The 24214-nt window shown below is 49.1% G+C and overlaps 1 protein-coding gene across 11 annotated transcripts in view; it reads right to left on the bottom strand.

Moving 5' to 3' along the window:
* Fhod3 (formin homology 2 domain containing 3) overlaps positions 1-18774 on the bottom strand; it is a 425281-nt gene extending 406507 nt beyond the window's left edge. For all 11 annotated transcript variants that reach the window (XM_076554837.1, XM_076554838.1, XM_076554839.1 and 8 more), the window contains exon 1: positions 18486-18774. In XM_076554837.1, the coding sequence (XP_076410952.1) occupies positions 18486-18650 (165 nt within the window). In that variant the 5' untranslated portion in view covers positions 18651-18774. The remainder of the gene's footprint in view (positions 1-18485) is intronic.
* Positions 18775-24214: the final 5440 nt, after the last annotated feature.

Here is a 24214-nt window from a genome sequence, read left to right as displayed (position 1 = left end):
CCCGCCTTGCTTTCCACCATGGGATAACAGGAGAGTCCTCATCAGATGCTGTCACCAATCTCTGACTTCACAGCCTCCAGAAAGGTGAGCCAATTAATGTCTGCTTGAAGTCAATAACCCGGCCTCGGGTATTTTGTTACAGGAGCACCAGACAGGGCAGGAGCCAAAGCCAAGTTCTTCTCACCAGACCACGAGCGTGTGCGCCAACTCAGTCCAGCACACAACCTGCCCCAGCCACAAAGGGAGCCGGTAATGGAAAGCAAAGCTGACAGGAAAGGCCAACAGGAGCACCAAGGCTAGCAGTAAGGACGCTGGCAAGCTCCTTCACAAACCTCATGGCCCAGTTTCTTTTCCCTAAAAGACGAGGTGAGCACATCTGAGTCAAGACTACAGATCCGCAGGGGGCTTCAAACTGCATGCCTTAGTCACCGAATGTAGTCATGGTGGGAGAGGCTGCAGCCCTGGCCTGGCATGGGGGCGGGGGACGGTCTAGAGCACATCAGGATACCCCACCACTCTTTTTATATCCTAGAATTCTCATGTGCATGCAAGTGAAGCATGATTTCAGCAACACATGACTAACCTCTCCTGCCCCCCACCCCTGCTCCATGTTCTCACCTCAGAGGTCACCTCCACCCCAGCCTGGTTGCCCTTTGGATGTCAAGACCCAAGCTACCAAACTCTACTATCCTTCAAGTCTGACCTCAGGACCTTGGCACCTGCTTACAACCTCCCCGCCACCAAATCCCCAAAGACCCCATCATCTACCACAATAGCCTAATACCCAGGTTGTCAGCAGGATAGGGAATAGGAGGAATCTACGCACAGTGAGCTCCATTCACAAAACATATGGACTCACATACAGAGAGCAGACAAACTCATTCTCAAGGGCCATCCAGAGACAGTATCCTGGAGGCAAGCGGCTTGGCCACTGGCTTTGCTATCATCTTCTGGGAGCTCTAGGAGCAGGAAGTGTTGAGGGCTCACACATGCCCAACGATACACATCTGGCCAGTGGTAGAGTCCACAACACGTAAGACACAGCCCCTCTCCTCTGTGATTGGATAGTTGCTCCTCATATCCATACCCTGGTTCTCTGGCCACTGCCTCTCTCCCCCTAGACCAGAAGCCCCCTAAGGTCAGGATCCCTGCCTGTTCTGTTCACTGTTGTTTCTCCAGAACTCTGACAAGTTAGGAGCACGGCGTATGCTCAGTGGGAGCTACACCACCAGCTACTGATCTCCACCCAGGACCCTGGCCTACAGAACAAAGCACAGACCCTAAAAGAAACAGGCCCCTGGAGTGACAAGATGCCAGGGCGGGCCGGTGGGCTTGGTCTTGCCAGTTTCAACTCCAAGTCACTGATTACTCTGGGCTCTGATCAGAGACTCCAAACACTAAAGACACTTGAGTGTGACCAACACATGCCTTGTGATGTATACACACAATTTCATGACCCGTCTCCTGTCAGAGGGACTTTTGGCCCCACAGAGCCAGCTACAAAGAAGCCCCAGGTGTGCCTTCTACCCGGGACCCATTCTAGAGCTCAACTGTGGCTCTGTGAGCCTAGTCAGGACCCCTGGCCCTTGACCCCTCTCAGGGTCCTCTAACTGGCAAACTCTGGTCCCCAGATAAATACTGTACTGAATAATGAAATTTAAACTGTTCAGACATCACAGCGCTGTATCTGTTCACTTAGTGAGCTCAGCACACTCTTCCGCGGGTACCAGGCAAGCTGAGGAAGTTGGTTTGTGATTTTGCTTTGCAAAGCGAGTGGCTCTCTGAGAGTGTGAAGGAACCAAATAGGCTTAAAGACACCAGAGCCCTGAGACACAAAGGACTCAGGCCTGGGGCCAGCCCTTCCTTCCCCTTTGTACTGCTTCCCCGGGATTAGCGGAGGCCTTACTCTGGCTGGCTGGGCCCACAAGATGCACGCAGAGGCAACAGTGGTGGGAAAATGGCTGCCACTTCCGGGCTCCTCCTGTCACTCTTGGGAGGAGGATGGAACAGGAGGTTCCCAGGGAGAGGCAGGGGCACTCAATTAGGACTCCCAATCACACCTTCCAAAGTTTGGGCTATCATGATGTGATACAAGTTAGCCAGGTTGAGCAAAAAGCATTCCTGGGACCGGCTGGGACATCGAGGTGGGAGGATCAGGGGATTTGCACATATTCCCAGGCTACCAGAGGAACTGTAAGATGGGTTGGGCATCTGAGCACAAAGGTTCTGGGTTTTATCTAAGTCCTCCCCCGTGGCTGATGTGAAAGGTGGCCTTTAACTAGAGGGCTGTTTACAAACTCTAATGTTATAAGTAAAGTTTAAAATTATCAGTCAAGTCAGGCTCTCAAGGTTCACCTTAGTGCCCGAATCTCCTCTGCTAAAGCCCCTCACTTCCGCCCATAAAGAAAACAGGTGCAAGTGTCTACACTTGTCTGTGCAAACAAGACAGCCAAAAGGCTTAGGATGAGGATGAACCACGGGGTAAAGTCTACTTGTGAGTGGCAGATTCAGAATCTTGAGTGGCCAAGGAAAGAGGCCAAGAGCCACATCCAGCAAGCCACATGCCCAATCTAAAAATCTCCAGTGTTCTAGATGCTTTGTTTAATGCCAACTCAGTCCCTCAGTGTCAGGGGTGGGGGGCTGGCTCCAGGACCCCCACAACAGACACCAGAGTCTCTTACATACACAGCATAGCATTTGCATACAAGTCATGTAAGCATTCTTTCATACACTGGAAGTCCTCTCTAAAATGCACACTACCTACTGCAACCTACATGGTCTATAAATAGTCATTGTGCTGCATTGTTGAGGGAATGGCCACGAATCAGCTACTGCTCAGTATAGAACAGAGGTGATTCTTTTTCTAACATTCTGGATCCACAGTTGACTGAATCCTCATATACAACCCCTGCACTATGGAGGGCTGACGGTATTTTGATGACTGACGAAATTCTGGGAATCCATGCACTCTGGGATTTGAGAAATGGTACTCCTCAAAGCTCAGTCATGGCCATTATCCCTCTGTAGAGCTTTGGGATGAGTGTACACAGCAAGTGTTGGGTAAGGCCTGAGCTCAAGAAGACTAAGCTACACAGAGACACCAGAACTTTATCTTGTGATTCATCCACATCCGGGTCTCAGAAAATTTAATGAAAAAAAAAGAGTCAAGCAGCTATGAACAGTGATTTCTAAGCAGAGTTCCAAAGGGTACTTAGACTGTGAAGTCCAAAGACCCAGTTAGCAATTTCTCCTAAGGGTATATGTCTACAAAGAGAGCCCAAATAATACTTTGTCTAAGTATTTACCATAGGGAAAAAAAATAAAAAATTGTGTTCATACAAAAACTCCATACAATATAAAAAAAAAAAACCTTCAATGAGCAAATGGATGCACACACTATGGTAGGATCATATATGGACTTGGTGATTTAAAAAAAAAAAAAAAAGGAATGGATTGTTATTACACCCAAGAATTTATTGTGAAGAAACCAGTTTCAAAAGATCACATACAGAATGACTCTACTCACATGAAGTTCTGAAAAACTCTCAGGAGAGATGAGTGGCCACTAGGGATATGGTGATAAGAAGACGGCATGACCACAAATGAACACACCTTCTGGAAATGTCTCAGATCTTGTCAGTTACGAAGGCCTCTGATACGTGAAAACTCACAGAGTTATACACCAAAGCTCAACTGAATTTCACAGTATATACATGGTTTAAGTTCACTAATTCTTCAGCATTCTTCCTGTGAAACAGTGATATCTCATTCTCTGTCTTTGAATGAGAGCCAGCCTTAGTGATGTGCATCTAATGACTGGCATTAAGAAAAAGATGACACAGCATTCTGGCATTCCTCTGGCTATCTTTGGAACCTCAAACTGCTGTGTAAGAAGTCCAGCTCCTAGAAGCCACCATGCTAGGGAGACCCATTAGGGGGACCACAGAGACAGGGACTGCCAGCTATTCACATCTTCTCAGGCACAGCACCAGGGCAATGGATAAAACACCCTCTGAGAGAAACCCAGGCCAGGCACTTCCTGGATGCAAACCCCTGAGAGACCCTGAATCAGAACACCAGTGAGCACCTCCCAAATTCCTAACCCAAGGAAATAGTGGGAGATAATAAAAACAATTGTCTGGAGGTATGGCATTTTCCACTGACTTGTATCCACAGCAGAACAAACACAGGTACCCATATGGTTTGAGCAATCCTACCATGATTTAACCTTTTCTCAAATAGTATCTCATCTTTTAGTTGCCTAATAAACATTGATCTTTTCCTACATGGGTACAGCTCCACATGCAATGGAGAGAGAAGCAGGATCCCAAGACATAGCGGGAACAACAGAATGTGAGGACAGACAGAGGCGAAACCAAAGAGAGAGTCTTGGACTGGACAACTTGCTGGTAATGAATGCTCTTCACAGAGAGGGCACACGACTACAGGAAAGGAAGGCCTGATTTAGAGATGCTGTGTATTCAACATCTGTGGTCTGTCCAAGAGGAGTCACCTGAGGAGCAGCTAGGTATTGGTTTTCAGACCCAGAAAGAAAAGTTGACCAGAGATATGAACTCCAGGGTCATCGGAAAGTCCTTGAAGCCTCCCAGAAAGGAGTGGACTGTGCAGAGAAGGGTGTCCTGGCAGGCAGCATTCAAAGAGCAGGAGGAGTAGGAAGATAAAAAAGAAATAGATGGCACTGACCAAAATTGGCAAGTACTACTAAGACACTAAGGTCAAGACAAGGAAGTGTCTGTGGGGCTGAAAGGCAAGTATGTTAGCAAAAGAAAACACACTGTAATGAGTACAGGAGCTGGGATGGGCCAAGAAGGGCTAAGAGAGAAGACCGTAGAGCTTAAACAGGAAGGCCGAAGATAGAAGAAAGATGGAAGGCTGGACCCAGGGGCCAAGGACTTGTCTGGATGAAGGAGGCTATAGGCCATACAGATGTTAGAAAAAGGATTCCATAGGGGAGTGGAGAGTAAGAACAGAAGATGGGTGGATTCTCCACGAGAAGGAGGGCACGGCATGGGAGGACAGAAAAAGGGACATGTGGGGTGGGGCTGCACCCGAAAGTGCTTCATCCCTGCATTCGTAGTCAGGACCTGTGCTGGCAGTAGGGACACGATGGTGGGAACAGAGGTGGGTAGGGAGAACAGATGTGCTGGGACAGTTGTGGACACAGGATAACATTCAGGGGAATGGGTACAGCCCACGGTCGGGGGGGGGGGGGGGGAGCGGCACACAGCTGGGGCTGAAAACCGCATGAATATGTGACATACAATGAAGGTGAGATCCTGTTCTGATTTTTCTGTCCAACAGCTTTACAAGGGAGGTAATGCTGTTCCAAGTTTTAGAAGGATAAATACAGAGGAGTGGGCTGCTGCCCAATGGTGGAGCACTTGCCTAGACATGTAGGAGACCTTAGGTTCCATCCCCAGGGCCCATAAAGGTGGATGGAGTAGGCGGGGCATGGGGCACACAGGCCTCTCAAATGTAAAGGAGCCACCATCATTTTACGGCCCTTCCAGGTCACTCTTTGCTGCTCTCCTGAGAATCTGACACCAGACCAATAGCCATAAACATCTTTGAGAGGGAAAAAAGAAAGGAAACAAACCCTCAGAAAAGGGTCCTCAGTAGCTAATATCTGAATGGTCAACCCACCAGGAAATAGAAGGGGCCCAGCCAATGGGCAGCAAGTGTTCCTGCCTTCCCTGTATATGCCCAAAGCATGACCCTGTGTCCTTCCCTCTCCTCATGCTGCTGTGGCCTGTGGTCTTTCAGTGGCTGACTATCCACCCATCTTCCCCTCTTCTCTTTCCTTCACTTGTTCTCTGTAAGAATTTCTCCCCATCTTGCTGGTCTTCTCCTCCCTCCCCTTCCCTTTTTCATTGCATGTCTACTGGATAGAGTGAAAGCAACATTTGAAATCGTTTTCCGTTGACAATCGCCGCAGCTCTCCATTCAAATCCTCAAGTTTTTCTTACCACCCAGTGATGTGGGTCACCTTCCTCCACGAGGGCTGTCCCCATTTCCCTGTAGCCACGAGGCCCGATCCTGACTCCCAGGCCTTATCTGTATCACCTACAAAAAGCACCAACCATTCTCCATTTCCACACTCAAACCTCACCCTCCTTCCCAGAGACTTTCTGGACTAGGCAGTCCACGTGGGTCTTTCTCGAGTCTGACAGTGCTGTGGCCCCGATGGCTTGTCTTCTCCTTCAGTCAGGACTTCACTTTTTATTATGCTAGTGACTTATCTCCCTACCAAAGAAAACCTCCTAAGGAATGGGGGGATTTCACATTCCTAAGATCACTAGTGTTGACAACAGAGGGAAGATTCCATCTTCAACACAGCCTATAGCCCGTGAAAAACACCATCACCAACTCATGGCGTATAACATTAGTAAACTCAGCGTCAACGTGTCTCCCATTGTCTTCCCTCTGCATACTTCCCTGGGTGTCAATTTCCTTACCCTTATCTCTGATAGATTGTGAGGGGCTCTCTCATCAGAGAGACATAAAGAACATAATACACCAAGTTCAAGTTTCACTGCCTTGTAAGAGGCCATTTCCTCTACGGGTTGTTTCCTCTGAGACACTGCTCCCCATAATGGGCCATTTCTGTGAGAGGCTGTTTCCTGTGAGAGGCTGTTTCCTGTGAGGGGCCGTTTCCTGTGAAAGGCTGTTTTCTATGAGAGGCTATTTCTTGTGAAAGGCTGTTTCCTGTGAGACAGTATTCCCCATAATGGGCCATTTCTGTGAGAGGCTGTTTCCTAAGGGAGGCTGTTTCCTGTGAGGGGCCGTTTCCTATGAGAAGCTATTTCCTGTGAGAGGCCGTTTCCTGTGAGAGGCTGTTTCCTGTGAGAGGCTGTTTCCTGTGAGATATTGCTCCCCATAATGGGCCTTTTCTGTGAGAGGCTGTTTCCTGTGAAGGGCCATTTCCTATGAGAAGCTATTTCCTGTGAGGGGCCATTTCCTGTGAAAGGCTGTTTCCTGTGAGGGGCTGTTGGCATGCATCTGTCACAAACATTGTTGAACGGTAGTTCTCTTATCTCTGTAATGGGGGCCTGAAGGCACCATGTTGCTCTCTTCCAAGGGTTGACTAGGGACCAGCCAGGCTAATCCATGTCCCAGTGCCTTATAAACTCTGCAGACATGCCATGGTCTATTACTGGCATGCTCAGTGGTGAGTCACTGTCCACAAAAATGCACCCAGTTCTGGGAATGAAAAAAAAAAAGAAAGAATGAAAAAGAAAAAACAAAGAAAACCACTTACATCTCTATTGTTCTGGAGAGGCCTGCCCAACGGCTCTCCTCTCCCACTCCTTGGCACATGTGGGTGAGCTTGGAGCATGCACAGGAAGACGGGCCAAGCTATCCGAACTACAGGCCCTGGCTGCCCACAGAGCACCCACCCAGGTACTGCTGTGTTCTGGAAGGTTTACATTCGCTGCTCTCCAAAGTCAGCCTGAGTATGTCTGCAGCTTGCCGCTAAGATCTAACAAAGAAAAAAAGCACCCAACAGCAGTCCCCTCCAAGTGACTGCTGCCACTGGTAACAAAATCCTACCCAGCACCTCCGTGGTTGACAAAAGTCAGAATATCCAGTGCGAGAACTGGGCATGGGGCACATGCCTGTAATCCCAGCACTTACGAAGTGGAGTCAGGGGGACCAGGCGTTTAACACCATCTTTGGCTACATAGTGAGTTCAAAGCCAGTCTTAGCCACATGAGACCCCCATCTCAAGAAACAAACGAAATAAATAAACAAAATACTGAAACATACAACTCTGGAAAGAATAGTTAGGCTCCACAGCCACAACTCTTGCCTTCTCAAAGCCACGAAGTGTGGTTGCTGCAGCCACAACGGCCTTGGGGGTCCCTTATCCCTTACACAAGCACACAGCAGCCCTCTCCCTTCCTAACACGCAGCATGGGCAGCAGTGTGACTTGGTGGTTGGGACCAAAGCAACGACAATGACCCGGATTAAGAAGTGGTGCTGCCGACCAGCGGGATCAACTAAGCTGGGCTCATGGGGGCTCACAGGGACCAAAGGGGCAATCACATCACCTTCACGGGTCTGTGCCAGGTCCTCTGCATATGTTATGGCTGTTGACTTGGTGTTTTAGGGGGACTCTTGACAGTGGGGGTGTCTCTGACTCTGCCTGCTTCTGGGATCCTTCTCCTCCTACTAGGTCACCTCTTCCAGCCTTGATGTGAGGGTTTGTGCCTGGTCTTATTGTATCTTGTACCATGTTCAGTTGATGTCCCTAAGAGGCATGCTCTTTTCTAGAGGGAGACTAGGGGTGCCAGGGGCTGGGGAGAGAGAATCTGGGAGAGACTGGGAGGAATGGAGAGAGGGGAACCTATGGTCAGGATGTATTGTATGAGAGAAAAATAAAGAAAATTTTAAAAAAGAAAAAAGAAGTGGTGCTTCTCTATTTTGGACAGTAGGCTTCAAGTCTAGCCTGATGTCCTCCTCCATCACAGAACTCCTGACCCAGGCCTAAAGCAGTCTTCAGGCAGTCTCCCAAGTGTCCCCCATACAAACTCATCTGCACATGTGTCTGGGAGTGAAAAAGGAGAACCATTGGGCAGTTCCATCATCATGATGCATGCATGGATTATCATGCATGCTGTCACTGAAAATGGCACACCCAAGAATGTCCGATGGCTCCGGAAGGCATTTGGCTGTGTCATTTTATATTCATAGACAGTGGAGTTCTGGTGAGATACAACAGTGTTGAATTGTTCTCTATGGTGGTGAGAACACCAACCCAAATACAAGAGAAAAAGAGCCGGGTGGTGGTGGCGCACACCTTTAATCCCAGCACTTGGGAGGCAGAGGCAGGTGGATCTCTGTGAGTTCGAGGCCAGCCTGGTCTACTAAGTGAGTTCCAGGAAAGGCGCAAAGCTACACAAAGAAACCCTGTCTCGAAAAACCAAAAAAAAAAAAAAAAAAAAAAAAAAAAGAGAAAAAGACACCTACAGGATCACGTGACCTCACCTTGCCAATCTGACCCTTCTGCATAAGTTAGATTTTCTTGTCTGAGGACTTGGAATAGATCCCGTGTGGAGAAGGGCAAAAACAAGAGAGCAGTGGGTTCTGCCACACTCACCGTCAATTTTTAGATGGTATAACATGTAGTAATCATGTTGGTAGACAGACGGTATAACATGTAGTAATCATGTTGGTAGACAGACGGTATAACATGTAGTAATCATGTTGGTAGACAGATGGTATAACATGTAGTAATCATGTTGGTAGACAGATGGTATAACATGTAGTAATCATGTTGGTAGACAGATGGTATAACATGTAGTAATCATGTTGGTAGACAGATGGTATAACATGTAGTAATCATGTTGATAGATAGACGGTATAACATGTAGTAATCATGATGGTAGATTAGAGATCTGACACAGATCTGAAAACATAAGCTCTTGAAGATCAGAGACCTACCATGGGTACAACCATTTTACATATATAATTGTTCCCACTTAATTCTTTCAAATACTAAAAACATTTACTAGAGCCAGTTACTTATCGGGTCCTAGGCACTCTAGTGGAGGAGTTCAGGTGTGTGTCCTTCTGCTAGGCTTTGAACCGTACTGGGAGACAGACACCGAACACAGAAAGAACAGTCTCCTATGTTCAGTACACAGCTGAGAAGGCCTAGCACAATGGTGCCCTTTGAGTAGGGGGAGCAGTGGGGTCCACACGCATCACTTATTCAGGCTTCTGTCAGTCATCTCTGTCACTCTCAGAGGTAACACAACAGCAGAGAGCAAAAGAAGTCATCTGGCCCCGGGCTCCGGAGCTTGCCCATCTCTCTACCTCCTCTACCCTGGCTTAGAGACCACTTTTCCAGCCACCTCCATTGTTCACACCACAGACATTTCTTCCCTTGAGGATGAGGTCTTGACCTTTCAACTCAGCAGTTAAACATCTAGGAATTTAATTAAGGAATTAAGCAGATTCAAGCACAAAGATTTGGGGTTTTTTTTTCCTATAAGTGAATGTATTATAGAATTACCTGTTACTTTATTGTCAACTACCTAAATGTCCAATGGTTCATTCATGCATGCATGCACGAGTTTGGGGCAAGTTAAACATTACAGGAAGTGGAGTGCTTTCCCTCGTGGATGAGAAGCAATGGTTACATGGATCATGGTCTAGGAAAGGACTGGGTTACCATGCTGTCATTAAAGAGTTTGTGCCTAAAAAATACTTGATGACTTAAAACATGCTCAGATATAGTCCTGGACTTCATGTTCAAGTTATGGCGAGATGTGGAAGTGTTAGGAATAGTCGCTCAGGTGACAAGAACAGTGATTGGCATTTCTTCAGTGTAGTTTGCACTTGTCTCCAAACCTAGACATGCTCAGTCTCTATCTTATCTGTTGTAGAAGGGGTGAATCTTCCCTTGATTCTTCTCTCAAGAATCTAATGTGGCCAGTATAATCTCTCTCCAGAAACATCACCCAAAGTTCACCAACACAGTTCAGATTCACAGCTACAGAGGAGAGCTAGCTGTCCTTGCACTGTCTGCGGGAGGAATGTTCCAGACTCTTCAACAGACACAAGTAAGGGTTTTGTTGCTGTTGCTTTTTCATTTATTTAAGGAAAGAGGCCTGAGGAGCTGAGATTTGTTTTTAAAGTTCTATCCTAGCTGTGAACTTGAGCTTGTGCAAGGGAAAAGGAAGGGGTTGACTTGTGTCCATCGTAGTAGGAGAAGCATGGCAGCAGGATCATGGGTGCAGCAGGAGTCTAAGACTGCTGGCTCTCATCTCGGCAGACCAGGAAACAGAGAGACATGGATGCCGGTTCTCATCTGGATGTCTCTGTCTATCCAGTCCAGTCCAAGACCCCTCCATGGACAATGTTCCCCACATCTCCTGACAGTTAATTCTCTCTGGAAATGCCCTCACTAGTATGATTCACTAGTCCCTCAGGTGTTTCATAATCCAATCAGTTTTATAATCTAAATTAGCCATCACACCCCCAATATGGTTTCCCTACGATATCCATCATCTGCCTTTCAAACCACCATGCTTCGCTGACTCCCTCAGAGAAGTCTGTCACTGTTCACAAGGGATGAAAGCTGGACTGTTCCAGGTGTAGTAATATTAGTCATATTAAATTTGGCTTTCATTTAAAATTTGAAGAAATAGGAGAGAAGAAAGAAATTGGGTCCGTTATCTCAAAGCCAATGCTACTGAACGCTCTTGTGTATGAGTCATGGGTTGTTCTCACTGACACTGGACTCACAAACTCAGGGCTGGAAAAGATGACCTCAAGTCACAGCCAGAACAAGTGTATAGGTGATTCCAGTGCAGTGGGGATAAACCCCCTCCCTCAAACCACAGCTGGTGAGCAGCTGCCATGCTCTGTATGACCCGACTTCAGACAGAAGGACCGTCCTCCTGATTCTGTCCTCTAGGAACACACCTCTCAGGGAGTCCCACCTGCTTTAAATTTGTCAACTCTAGCCAGGAACATTTGGCCACTGTGGTCGTGAAGTGAGAGAGCTAACTCGATTGGATTAAGAGACGTCTAGGGCATTAGTACAGAGTTCCCTCTGGGAGGGTGAGCATCCCCTAGAAGATTAACAAAGAAAGACCCACCCTGGATGTGGGCAGCTGCCTTCCATGGGTAGAAGAATCCTGGACCACATGAAAAGAAGAAAAAACGGAGAAAGTCGGCTGAGCACTCCTGTTCCCCTCTCCGGGCATCTTTCTACTACCCACAGACAGGGGCTGCCTGCCTCCACACCTCCTCTACCATGATATACTACAAAGCCTGGACCATAAGCCGAAACAACCTTTTCCTCCCATAAAAGTATCTAATACACCCATCAATCATTTGCTATAAACCCCTTTGCATCTGTTCAACCGCTGGAAGATGCTTGGTGGGGCCGGAGAGACGGCTCCGTGGTTAAGAATGCTTGCTTTCCCTGAGTTCGGTTCCCAGCACCTACATGGCTCACAACCACCTCTAACTCCAGCTCCAGGAGCTAAGACATCATCTTCTGACTGCCACAGGTCTCCACATACACCATACACGTGTGGCATAGACACACATGTGCATGCACGCGCGCGCGCGCACACACACGCACACACACGTACACACACACACACAATTTGTTAATTGAACAAGTCATTTAAAAACACCGGGGGTTTATCCTATAACATTCTTGTTTAAGGCCCCACTCTTTCATTTCCATCTTCAGGAAATATTGGAGTGTGGTGAAGCAGAGTAACCCTATGAACACTAGGGGAGCTTCCTTCTTGGTTATCTGTTCAAAGAATGAAACAAAAAAAAAATATTTGGTGAGGCATTTGAGAAACTAATTTGCTTCCTTTCTGACAAACCTAGGGGAACTGCTCCTCGCTGAGCCCCCGATGTTCTCATTCTCTTTTTTCAATTTGTTCAGAACGTTTAAGATGCTTTCCTGACATTAGTCCTTAAACATCTCCCCCTTGGAGTCTAACATTTTAATTACAACTAAGTTACAGAACTAAGTTGTGGATGCCTTCATAGTGGGGCACACTTGCCACCCTAGCACTGAGACAGGAGGGACAGGAAGGCCCACGTAGGTTAAACCAGAGGCGGGGAGGAGCCCCACTTTGTAAACAGGTACGATGTAGATCCCATTTGTTAGAGTCTCTAAAATTCTGCAACTCCTGAGAATGTATTCTTTCTAGTTGGTGATTGATTGCTGTTGTTTTTCCTTCCAGATGATCCATCTTATCCCCTCTTTGATAGTTAGCCCACAAATGTTTTAGTCTGCCCATTAAAAAAAGAAGTTGAAGGTAATAGTAGAAATGCCAACATACACAAACTTCCATTTGCACTTGTTAAAACACCCCTGCCATTTGCTACACCCCAAGATGCTCTTGGGAGCCAAAATGGAGTGGCAGGGGCGGCTCACTGGAAACCAAGCCCTGGTGTGGCCAGAAGGCTTCCACGGCAGTGGGAAACTGGTCGCCTTTATGTGAGGTGTCATTTATTTCAGCAGTAACCACATCTTACCAAGCGGTTAAAAGGCAGGTGCCTATACTAGAGTCCGGGTGTATCCCTCCCCGAGCATTTATTTCCCTTACCAAGCCAGCAGGAGACCTGTTGACATCGACATGGTGAGCAACTGAGCCTGGAAAGACACTCTGAACACAAACAAACATGATACCTTTCTAAAATCCTAAGGTGACTAAGACCGAGTGGGAAGAGAAAACATCATTGGAGGTTAGGCATGATGGCACAGAGATCTCAGCACCGGCCGAGGCACGTGAAGATTATGCGTTTAAGGCCAGCTAGGGCTGCACAGTGAGATGTAAATGTGACCATGTTCAGGGAGCTTGTAAGGCTTAATGACAGAGCCCTCACTCCAGAGGGATCGTCTCTTTACTTAAAAAAAAAAAAAAAAAAATCCGGGGCTGGAGCAACAGCTCAGTGGTTAAGAGCACTGGCTGCTCTTCCAGAGGACCCGGGTTCAACTCCTAGCACCCACATGACAGCTCACAGCTGTCTGTAACTTCTGTTCCAGGGGATCGGATTACCACATACAGATACTTGCAGGCAAAACACTGATTTATATAAAGTAAAAATAAATAAATTGTTTTAAAAAATCCAATATGCAAAAGTATAAAAAACACTATCCGGCCCTTATCCATACCCCACAGTCCAGTTTAACCACAGTCTACCTGGTCCTATCTGGACACTGACCCGCCTACCTGCCTCTCTATCTCAGATTACCCTGAAGCATCTTTGAATGACAAAAATTCTTATTTCAAAAGAGCAGCATAGTTTTATCTCACTTTAAAATTAGTCATGTGGGGCTGGGAAAGGTGCCTCCTGCCAATTCCGCCAACCTGAGCTGAAGGAGAGAACCAACTCTTGAAAGCTGACCTCTGGCCTCCACACACACATTCAGTGGCACATGCTCCCACACAGATATACACCCACACAAAATAAGTAAATAAGTATGTAATTTTAAAAGTTAATCATGTGCACTACCAACTAGCCAGTCACATTTGATTTCCCCATCAATCTCAAACATTTATTTACAATGTGTTTGTTTGACTCGGCCTTCAATTAGAGCCTCATACCGGTTTATATCTCTCTCAAGCTTCTTTTCATTTTGTTTCTTTCTAGTCTTTCCTTTTTCTTCACAATGTGTTTGATGGAGAAACTGCAACATCCTCCAATTGGGCTTTGGCCGATGGCATTCCTGTGGTGAGGCTTAACGTTTTGCTATAACTTGATAGTCCTCACTCATTCTTCCTCACGTCACTCTCCCAGCCCTCTCTCCTCAACCAAAAAAAAGCATGACTGTCAACCCCAACCCTGCAAACGGAGCAGGAAGCAGAGGTTGTTGTCAAACAGGACATGGCTACGCCAGCCACAGAAGTCAGAGGAACAGTAGGTGGCGTGTGGAGGCCACCAGGAGCAGTAGCTGCCTCGGTCTGAAGGAAGCCAAGTCCCACGGGGTTGGGAAGTTTCCTCACTGGAGAGGGCCCTCGGGAAAAGAAAAGAGGGTGGGGGAAGGGCGTTCCCGAGTTGACCTGGCATGTTAATCAGTTTAAAGCTGCCACCAGTAAGGACTAACATTTCACAGTCCCGTGGGGGAGGGTGAAGGCAGGCCTGTTGTTTTGCCGAGGGACCCAGGTTGGACTCCAAGGACAAAAGACACAGGCCCACAGAGCATCAACCATGGCGGGGCTCACCAGCAGAGCCCTGTAAGTCAGGGCCCTGTGGCAGGCAGGCAGCCCCGCCCCGCCCCCATGGGGAGCCGCAGCACGTGCTCCGCTGGTTTTCTAATAATGGGACACAGTTGGCTACAGGCTTCAGAGTAAAAAAAGACTTGACCTTAAATCCCAGCTCCTTCACTGAAAGCAGCATGGCCGTAGGCAACCTGCTAACCTACCTCTACCTCAGTTTCCTTCTGTGTTCACTGGCATTTCCTTGTCTGTCCACCTGCCACAGCGGCTGGGGGGGGGGGCGGGGAGGGAGGCGTGGGGACAGCGATAAATGAAATTTGACGTGGAGGTCTAGAGGACAGTCTCCAGCACAAGCTCATTCCAGAGGAGCCTTGCCCCAACCCCGCCCCCCCCCCCCCAAATCTGCTGTCATTCTGTTCCAACTCAGATACTCGCAAGGAGCCAGGAGAGCACCTGCTAGATGTCTGGCTGGGTTACCGACATGGTCTGTAGCCATGCATGAAGCAAAGCCAGCTGACCCATAAAGGGTTCAATCCCATGATCCCGATCTCAATAGCAAGGTTCCAACCAAGTGAGCTAATTACAGTGGGGTTAGATTCAACCCCGCTTAGACTCGTAGCCATTCACAGAACGTTCTTAAACAGCCTTGTCCTAAGATGCTGAGGCATAACCCACTTGCCAAGTTTACTAATGATCTCATCTTTGAAAAATCTCAATGTAATGTAGCAAACAGATGTGTCCCTTAAGAGGATTAAGGTGGAAATTCATTAGGGCAATAATACGGGTGGATTTGTGTTCTAAAACTAACACCTGTCAATCAATGGGGTGCACGCCCGTCTTAGCACTACTTAGCTTCTAGGTGCAACATGGAGAAAGGGGCCACCAGGGCGTTGCCTTCAGGAAGTTATCGAGAGAGCGAGAAGATAATAAGAACCTCACGTACTCACTGCCTGATGTGCTCACCCACAACCTGTGCACTCGGGCGGTAATTGGTACTGGAATTACCCAAGCACCATGGTAAGATACATGTTTTGAATCAGTAGATCAGGGGAGGCTGGGCTGTTCAGTTCCCACAGAAGCCCGGATGGTGTCCACCTTGTGCCCACAATTGTAATTTTTAGTTACTTAGTAGACTAAGAACTCTACCAGTTCCAGGAATTCCACAAGCACTTATACTTGTCACATACATCACCTGCTATCAGGCCAAAAAGTGCCTGGCACACCAAGATGGTTGTGTTAGGTGAACTTCCCAAGGGGATGGATGAGAAGGCCGAGGAAGTATATAGCTCTGTCTTCACCCACACAGCTGCCCAGCGGGGCCGAGCAGCACTGAGGTGTCCAGTCACACAGGCTTAGTGAGGGTCTCCGCTCCCCACTCCCGGCAGAGAAATCAGGTACTTCATGGCTCTCTACCTCTGTTTCATTTGCCTCTAAACCAGGGATAATAAAAGCCCCGTTCCATGGAGCCGTGTGGTGTTGAGAACAGGCACTAGGGCTCCCGTGGAGCACCGACCACAGGCTGAGTACTCCAGGCTGAGTACTCCAGGCTGAGTACTCCAGGCTGAGTACTCCAGGCTGAGTACTCCAGGCTGAGTACTCCAGGCTGACTCGCTTTCTGTCAGAGGTGGGTCATCCAACTTTCAGATTACCTGCTGGAGGGGCTGGAGATCACAGGTCAGATGTCATCGTGCCCGCCTGGCACACAGGAAGCCCAGTACTGCATGATGTGGTTATAATGGTGCACATCTGTAACCCCAGCACCTGTGAGGCACAGGCAGGACCAAAACTTCAAGGGTACCCTCAGGTACAGAGCAAGTTCAAGGCTATCTTGGGATAGAGAAGACTATCCCCTCCCCAGTTTTCTTTTAATTGCTGGAAACTAGCATCTCAAAGATATGCATGTGTACTTAAACACACAGATGCCCTGAATTCTGCTTGAAGAAACTGTGGGTAACAGTCAGCTGCCTGCGCTGTTTCTAAGTGCAAACACTTAGAGTGCGTAAAAGCAGGTGAAAAGACTGTTGGGTAGCTAAGGTTTTCTCTAAAACCTCTTCTTAGGTTTGTTTCACAAAGGGCACCTGAGAAAGTTCAGGGAGACAGTGAGACTGTTGGGCTGTGGCTTCTGGTGGGGGCCCAGGAGGGGCAAGAGGGGGAGCATCAGGATTTCCTGCCCCACCAGGAATACTGGATTGAGACTATGGAAACATAAAAACATACTTGAGTTGGGAGCCTGAAAGGTCAACCCATGCATATAGGGTTTGAGATCCAAGGAAACCACTTCAAGGTCACAAGGCCACAATTATGAGGCTTCTGTGGCTTCAACAAAAGATCACTGTAATCTGAGACCATGATGAATGGAATAACCATGAAGTGGGAGACACTGTGAATACTTCTCACAGAATCCGCTGATGGAGAAGGGGCAAGGACTTAACTGAAGTAACTCTGAGAAGCCTTGTGTCCCCCCAGGTATGGCGCTCTGTGGTCTGAAAGAATCCAAGGACTGTGACTACAGGCACCCGGCACCAGTACAGAAGGAATGAGAGAGATCCGCCCTACTCCTCATGCAAAAGAGGAGGGGGAGGGGGCGGTTATTAGTTAGGTGGAATGGAGGGAGCACTGACCAATTCGGAGCAGGAGGATATCACTCCCAAACCCCTCAGGTTTCCATACAGCCTCCTCCTTCACTTTCAAAACAAGTGGGCATCTCACAGAAGAATAAGAGATTTTCCAAAATTACTTTTGCTCTTGGAACGAAGGATTCTCTCCCCCAAATGTTTGTCCATGCTGATCCTCGCAGAATTAATTATCTCTAAACTTTGATGTGGACCTAAGCAGAAAATACAGCAAGGAAGTAAACCCTCCAAGGTGCAGTCCATCTGTGTAAGCGGGAGGAAGGGCATTCCCGGAGAGCTAAATGATTAGCTTTCAATGCCTGGCTCTTTACAATCACTTTGCAAGTCGCCTGGCCTCCTTCAAAGGGTTAAAAAAGAAAGAAAAGACATGAAAAGAAAAGAAAACTCTAACGGGTGGACTGAGACGCCATTCTTCCCAGGGGACACTCATTTGGGGCTCCTGGGCCGAGGCATTGTGAGCCTCTTGCCCGCGCCCCCGCCCCCGCCCTTCCTCCCACAGGGGCTGCTGCTCCAAGGTTCCTGAGGCCACCTGCTCCTCGGAAGAAAAAACGGGATAGCGTGAACACTATCGCAGTGCGCGCCCCTTCCCAGAGGGAGGAGGGGGAGGTGTTCCCGGAAAGCGTGCTTTGTCGCGAGGGTCGCCCAGCCGCCCGCAGTGCCAGGGAGGCCCAACAGAGCTTCTGTCCCCGGCATCACTCGGGGCTCTCTTCCAGGAAACCGAGTCCCGCGGCTCCAGGAGCTCTTTCCATGCCCGGCTCGGGGCCAGGCAGGGTACGGGGGGCCGATCGCCCCGGCGTCCGAGCTGCACCCCGCCCACCAGGCCGAGCTAACGGAGAAGCCACGGAGATCCCAATGCATCCCGCCTCCGGCCGGTATGGCACCTGCTGGGCCCCGCTGGTCCCAAGATCTGGGCTAGGACATGGAGCTGTCCTTCCCGCCAGCCAGGCAGAGTCATGCGCCAGCCTCTGGGTGCCCCCGGCCCCTCTGCCTAACCCTCAGTAGTATCTGCCCTTGGGCGCGTGTCCCCGGGGCCTCTGCCAGTCCAGCCCGTCTGCAGCGCCCCCACCCTGACAGGCACGGCTGCAGGGGTTGCGTCCCCAGCTCCCCACTCACCCGGCCGGATCTTACCTTGTGCGGTGCCCGCAGCAGCCGATGGACCCCGGCCAGCTGGGTGCCCAGAGCCAGGTCCTCGCGGAATGTGAACAGCGGTGGCCGGCTGGGCTCTGGGAAGTTGGTACTGTTGAAAGGATCGGTGTCGTCCAAGAACTGCACGCGACAAGCCAGCGTGGCCATGATGCATCCCTGCCCCGTGGGGCGCGGGCCCCAGGGTCAGCGGGCCGCGCGGGCCGGGACGCCTGGTCTGTGCAAAGGGGAAGCCGCCGCCGCCGCCGCCGCCGCCGCCGCCGCCACCGCCGCCACCGCCGCTGCAGCTAGCAGGCTCGCGGGCTCGCAGGCTCCGGCGCGCCGGGCTGAAGCCCGGACTCCGGCCACTGGGGGCGGGGCGGGGGCGGGGCTGCGCCCCCTCCCACCCCTCCCTCTCGGGCTCCTCCCCTGCTCGGTTTCCCCAGCACCGGGTCGGGCTTCCCCGACCTACGCGACCGCTGCAGGGACAGGGAAGGCGAGAGCCACTAGCGCAGCGTCCGCAGCCCTGCGCCTAGCAGGGATCAACGCGCAGGAACGCCCCTGCGCAGAACCCGCTGCACGTGTGCGGGCCGCCCAGGTTCCAGCTGCACCAGCCTTGTTGCGCGGGCACTGGACTGGGGACAAGGCGGTCCTCTGACTACGTTTCCCTTGGGACAGGACACAGCACAACCCTTAGCAGATGGGGCCAGCCTCCGTGCTGGGCACCCAGAGGGGAGGGAACCAGTTCTCTGCAACCCTGTGACTAGGAGACAGCTATCCTGAGCCCAGGCGAGGGATTGAAAGGGGGATAAGGGGAAGAAGGAGCCCCGGCATCCCAGCAGCTTTTCTTGAGACCAAAGGCGCCCCGAGTGAGGGCTGATAGGCTGCAAGGCGAGGCTCCATGACCCCAAAGCCGGGGCCCGAGAGCACCCTAAGAGTTATGGTTGAATCTGTCCATCATCACCACCCCTCTCCTCTGACTGGACCGTCTGCGACAGAGGAAGAGGGGTGCTTCTGGACAGATCTCGGAACGATGAAAATGCGGCGAAGAATCGGGGAGTACCCCCTCATCTAAACCCCGGGACTTTGAAGCTTGACAGCCAGCCTGCTTCTTCCAAGCTGGAGCATCAATTCTCCACGCAGCACACACTGGCTCTCTTTGCTGCTCACAGGCGACCCCTAACGTTTCCAAAGAGAACTCGCCGCTTTTTCCATTCCCAGGCTACACTGTTGATTCCTAATCCCTCTCCATTGCCCTAATAGCAATATCCAGTCGTTCATCACACCCAAGGCGGCTCCATAATCCGTCCCTCTCCCTTCTCTCTAGTTTCAAAAGAGAATAGAAACCCTTGTCTTTTACTTAGCAATCTCACTCGCATCTTTTCGTGATGCCTTTTCTGTGGACTCTTCACCACAAGTGTGTATGGCCTCCTGGAGGTTTTCTTGGCCTCTCTTTTACACCGCCTGATTCCTTCATCACGTGTCCTAGTCTGTGGTGGTGCACGCCTTTTAATCCCAGCTCTCGGGAAGCAGAGGCAGGCAGATCTCTGAGTTCGAGGCCAGCCTGGTCTACAAAGATAGTTCCAGAACAGCCAAGACTACGTAATTGGGAAACCCAGTCTCAAAAAACAAGGGGAGGGGCGTTGATGAAGCCCACACTGGCCTCAAATTTACCATCCTCCTGCCTCAGCCTCTCCAATGACGTGATGCACCATATTTGACTCATTTATACTGGCTCAGATTTTTTGATGCTTAATATTTATTGTCAACTTGACTGCATTTAGACTCACCGTGGAAACGTGCCTCTTGGGGGTGTCTATAATGGTGTTTCCAGAAAAGTTTGAATGAGGAAAAGAAGACTCACCCTGTCTAGTGGATGGAACCATCCCATGGGCTAGCACCAAATAAGGAGAACGCGGAGCAGTACATCCATCTCTCTGTTTCCTGACTGTGGGCACAGTGTAGACACCTCACACCCCAGCTCCACGCCTTCTCAGCCATGATGGACTAGATCCTTTCTGTAACAAAGAGCCCAAAGGAACCTTTTCCTCCTTAAATCACTTCGTCCAGTGTTTGACCAAAGCAACAAGGAAAGAGACTAACACAGTTTCCTTCTCTCATTTCTTTTTCTTTTTTGTGGGTGGTATACATATGTACCTTCCCTAGAAAGGGTAAGTTCTGGAGAAGGTTTACGACTCCAAGTGTCTTCTTTCAATGTCTTGTGCTTACTGTGGTGTGGAAGTTTTACAAAGACAGCGATGGTAAAAGTTTCCTCATGCCTCTCATGGTCCCCATTTCCTCCACACTCCTCATATGCCCCCCTTCCCCCACACCCTCATACCCCCATTTCCTCCACACTCCTCATATGCCCCCCTTTCCCCACACCTCCATTTCCTCCACATTCCCATATGCCCCCCTCTCCCCCACACCCTCATGCCCCCATTTCCTCCACACTCCTCATATGCCCCCCTTTCCCCACACCTCCATTTCCTCCACATTCCCCATATGCCCCCCTCTCCCCCACACCCTCATGCCCCATTTCCTCCACACTCCTCATATGCCCCCCTTTCCCCACACCCTCATACCCCCATTTCCTCCACACTCCTCATATGCCCCCCTTTCCCCACACCCTCGTACCCCCATTTCCTCCACACCACTCACATCCCCCTTCACTTCCACCAAACCCCTCATATTCCTCTCATCTGCTCCACAATGCTCATATGCCCCCATTTCCCTCTCATGTTCCTCCATTTCCCCACACCACTCCTATTCCCCCATTTCTTCCACACTCCTCATATCCCCCAAATTTCACCACACCCCTCACATTTCCATTTGTCTAGAACCCCTTAGATCCCCGTATTTTCCTCATACCCATCATACCTCCCGTTCCCCAACACTTACCATATCTCTGCATTTCTCCTAGAGCACTTATTCCCCCATTTCCCTAACACCCCTCATCGTCACCTGATTTCCCTCACATGCTTCATATCCCCCCAATTTCACTCATATACCTCACATTTCCTGGTTCTCTCATACTCATCAAATTCCCTCATTTCCCCTACAGCCCTCTATTTCCCCCATTTCCCTCGGTCCCTTCATATTTTCATAACTCGGCCACATCTCCCATTAACAGATGAACCTTATTTCTCCATTCCTTTATTTTTTGTTTGTTTTTGAGACAGAGTCTTACTGTGCAGTCCTGGCTGACCTAGAACTCACAGTGATGCACCTGCCTCTGCCTACTGAGTGCCGGAATCAAGGGTGTACACCACCACACCAAGTCTCATCTAGGGAAAATGCTTCTGGGGACTTCTGGAGATTAGAGAAGTGGTTTCTATGCTATAGAACAATGAAACATTTGATAAGATGATTGCCAACAGTCATCTGGAATTAATAAAGCTGAGGCTAAGGAGTCATCTAAGGAAATCTCTAAAATATTCAAAGTACCTGATGGGTGCTTCCAGCTGCACATAATAATGAATTTTATTTGCAAGAAGGGAAGAAATATAGAATCCCTAAACTTAGAGTTGTAAAATAAAGCAATTTCTCATCCCCAGTCCTTCCAAACAGCAGAAAATTTTTTTAATATATATTTTTTAATTTTCTGTGTGCAGGTATTTTGCCTGCCTGTTATATGTGTGTGCAATGCCTGTGAAGGCCAGAAGAGGGTGTCCAATCCCCTAAGTCTTAGGGCCTAAGAAATGAGCTTAATAAAATACATTTTAAAACGTGATTATTGGAGGCTGGAGAGATGACTCAGCAGTTTAGAGCAGTTGCTCTTACAGAGGACCAGAGTTTGGCACGGAAAATACATCTTAATAAAATTCACAGAAAATCCACAGAGATTTTAAGAAACACAGGCACCTCCAGCTTACACTAAAGGACTAGACAGTGTTCCAAAGTCAGAGACCTCTGACCTCCAGCTTGAACGGGGAAGGACCAGCCACAGAAAGTATTTACCTAAAAGTAGTTTGGAAAAAATGAAGCTTAAACCAGGGCTTGGAGCTAAGAGCCATAGAGAAGGGTGAATGTAACCGTCCCCAAGGGCAAACCTGGGTGTGGAGAAAGCAGCCACACATGCAGGGCTGGCATCCAGACAGCCACATGTGTCTCCGGCTCGCTCCCTAAGTGGAAGTGTGTGCTGATGGGATTCTGCCCCAGACTCAGCACTGACGACTGGGTATGTAGTGGGCATGTAACCTGCCTTTTAAGTCAAGGTTCTGGTTGTGTTTCACCTGGAAGCTCTCCTCACCTGCCTGCACCCTCAGTTAGTGGCTTCTTGGCCTCTTTCCCAGCCTCAGGGTGCTGCCTGCTTCTCAAATCTGTGTCCCTCAGTGTATAGTTACTTTTCGTTTCTGCGATGAAACACCAAAAGTGACTTAAAGAAAGATGTGTTTATTTTGGGTTCAAGATGGCGAGAGAGAGTCATGGCAACAGGCAGCAGGAGCAGGAAGCTAGCTGATCACCTTTAATTTTATAAACTGTGGTTTTCCTCGCTGTGGAAAATTCCTCCCGTCAATTTCCACGCGCAGGAAAAACGAGAGTGAAATGGAGTAGAGCGGGGCTGTAAACTCTCAAAGCCCACTCTCTTCCTCCAGCAAGGTGCCCCCTGCGAAGAGTGGCGTAACCCCTTCAAACAGCACCGGCAGTGGTGGCCAAGCATTCAAGTACATGAACCCTGGGGAAACCGTTCTCATTCACCCGCCATGCTTGGCTTAGGTTTTGATTGTGGCAGCTCTGTACTTCCAAGACACAAATGTCACACCATAAACCATTCCTTTTGCCCTTTTTCTATCGGTCATCATCTCAGCTGGGCTCAGAAGTGTCACTCCTGCCGCGGCTGTCATCAGAGAGCGTCCCTGGAACCAGGCAATCACAATCATCTCCCGCCATGTCTAGGAGTGTCTGCTGGCTGTCGGCTGGTTGCTGTGGAGGACTTCTGGGAGAGAGCTCATCTCTATTTCATACGGTTTCTCATGGAAGGCCAGATCAGTATTCCTCACACGAACTCTGCAGACTGAGGCAGAGTCTAAGAATCAAGAGCAGGTGCTGTAGGGTCTCTTGATCCCTGGGCTCAAAATTTGAGCTGCAGCTAATGATATAGCTCAGCAGGTAAAGTTGCCGGTCAAGCTTTATCACCTGTCTTGTCTCCCTATAACCCATCTGGTGGAAGAAGAGAATCAACTCCCACAAGTTGTCCTCTGACTTCCACATACTCAGGCACACACAAAAATAAATAAATAAAATAACAACAACAACAAAAATCAGCATCCATTTGACAACTTTTGACGGGCTTAGACACAAAGTCAGTCAGGACCACCCGTGACTCAGAAACTGGGGAGTCGATTCTGCTCCTGCAGAGATAAAGGCAAAGCCACAAATTTGCAAATAGACCTGAGGACCCCAAGATGAAGCTGCAGCCATCATTTTACCAGTCAAATACATGATCCACCACCTAGGTGCATACACCTCTATATAGACACACATTTGAGCACATGTATGGAGTCACACATATATACACAGAAAGGGAGGAGGCGGATAGGAGCAGGCTAGACAAAGCAGTTGGTTCAAAGCCATAGCCTTGAAGGAAAAACAAAACAAAACAGAGACCTAAGAAAAACAGACCCCAAAAGACTGGTTCCTGATAAGTAGATTGAAAAGTAAGGTGCTGAAGCAATAATTCAGGACTCCACCACCAGTAATGCAGTTTTTTCTCAGAGTCCAAAAACCCTCCC

This window comes from Peromyscus maniculatus, chromosome 19 (assembly GCF_049852395.1).
Source record: "Peromyscus maniculatus bairdii isolate BWxNUB_F1_BW_parent chromosome 19, HU_Pman_BW_mat_3.1, whole genome shotgun sequence".
Lineage (NCBI taxonomy): Eukaryota > Metazoa > Chordata > Mammalia > Rodentia > Cricetidae > Peromyscus > Peromyscus maniculatus.
Note: the sequence above shows the minus strand (reverse complement) of the source record. Positions and strands in the feature narration are given on the sequence as shown.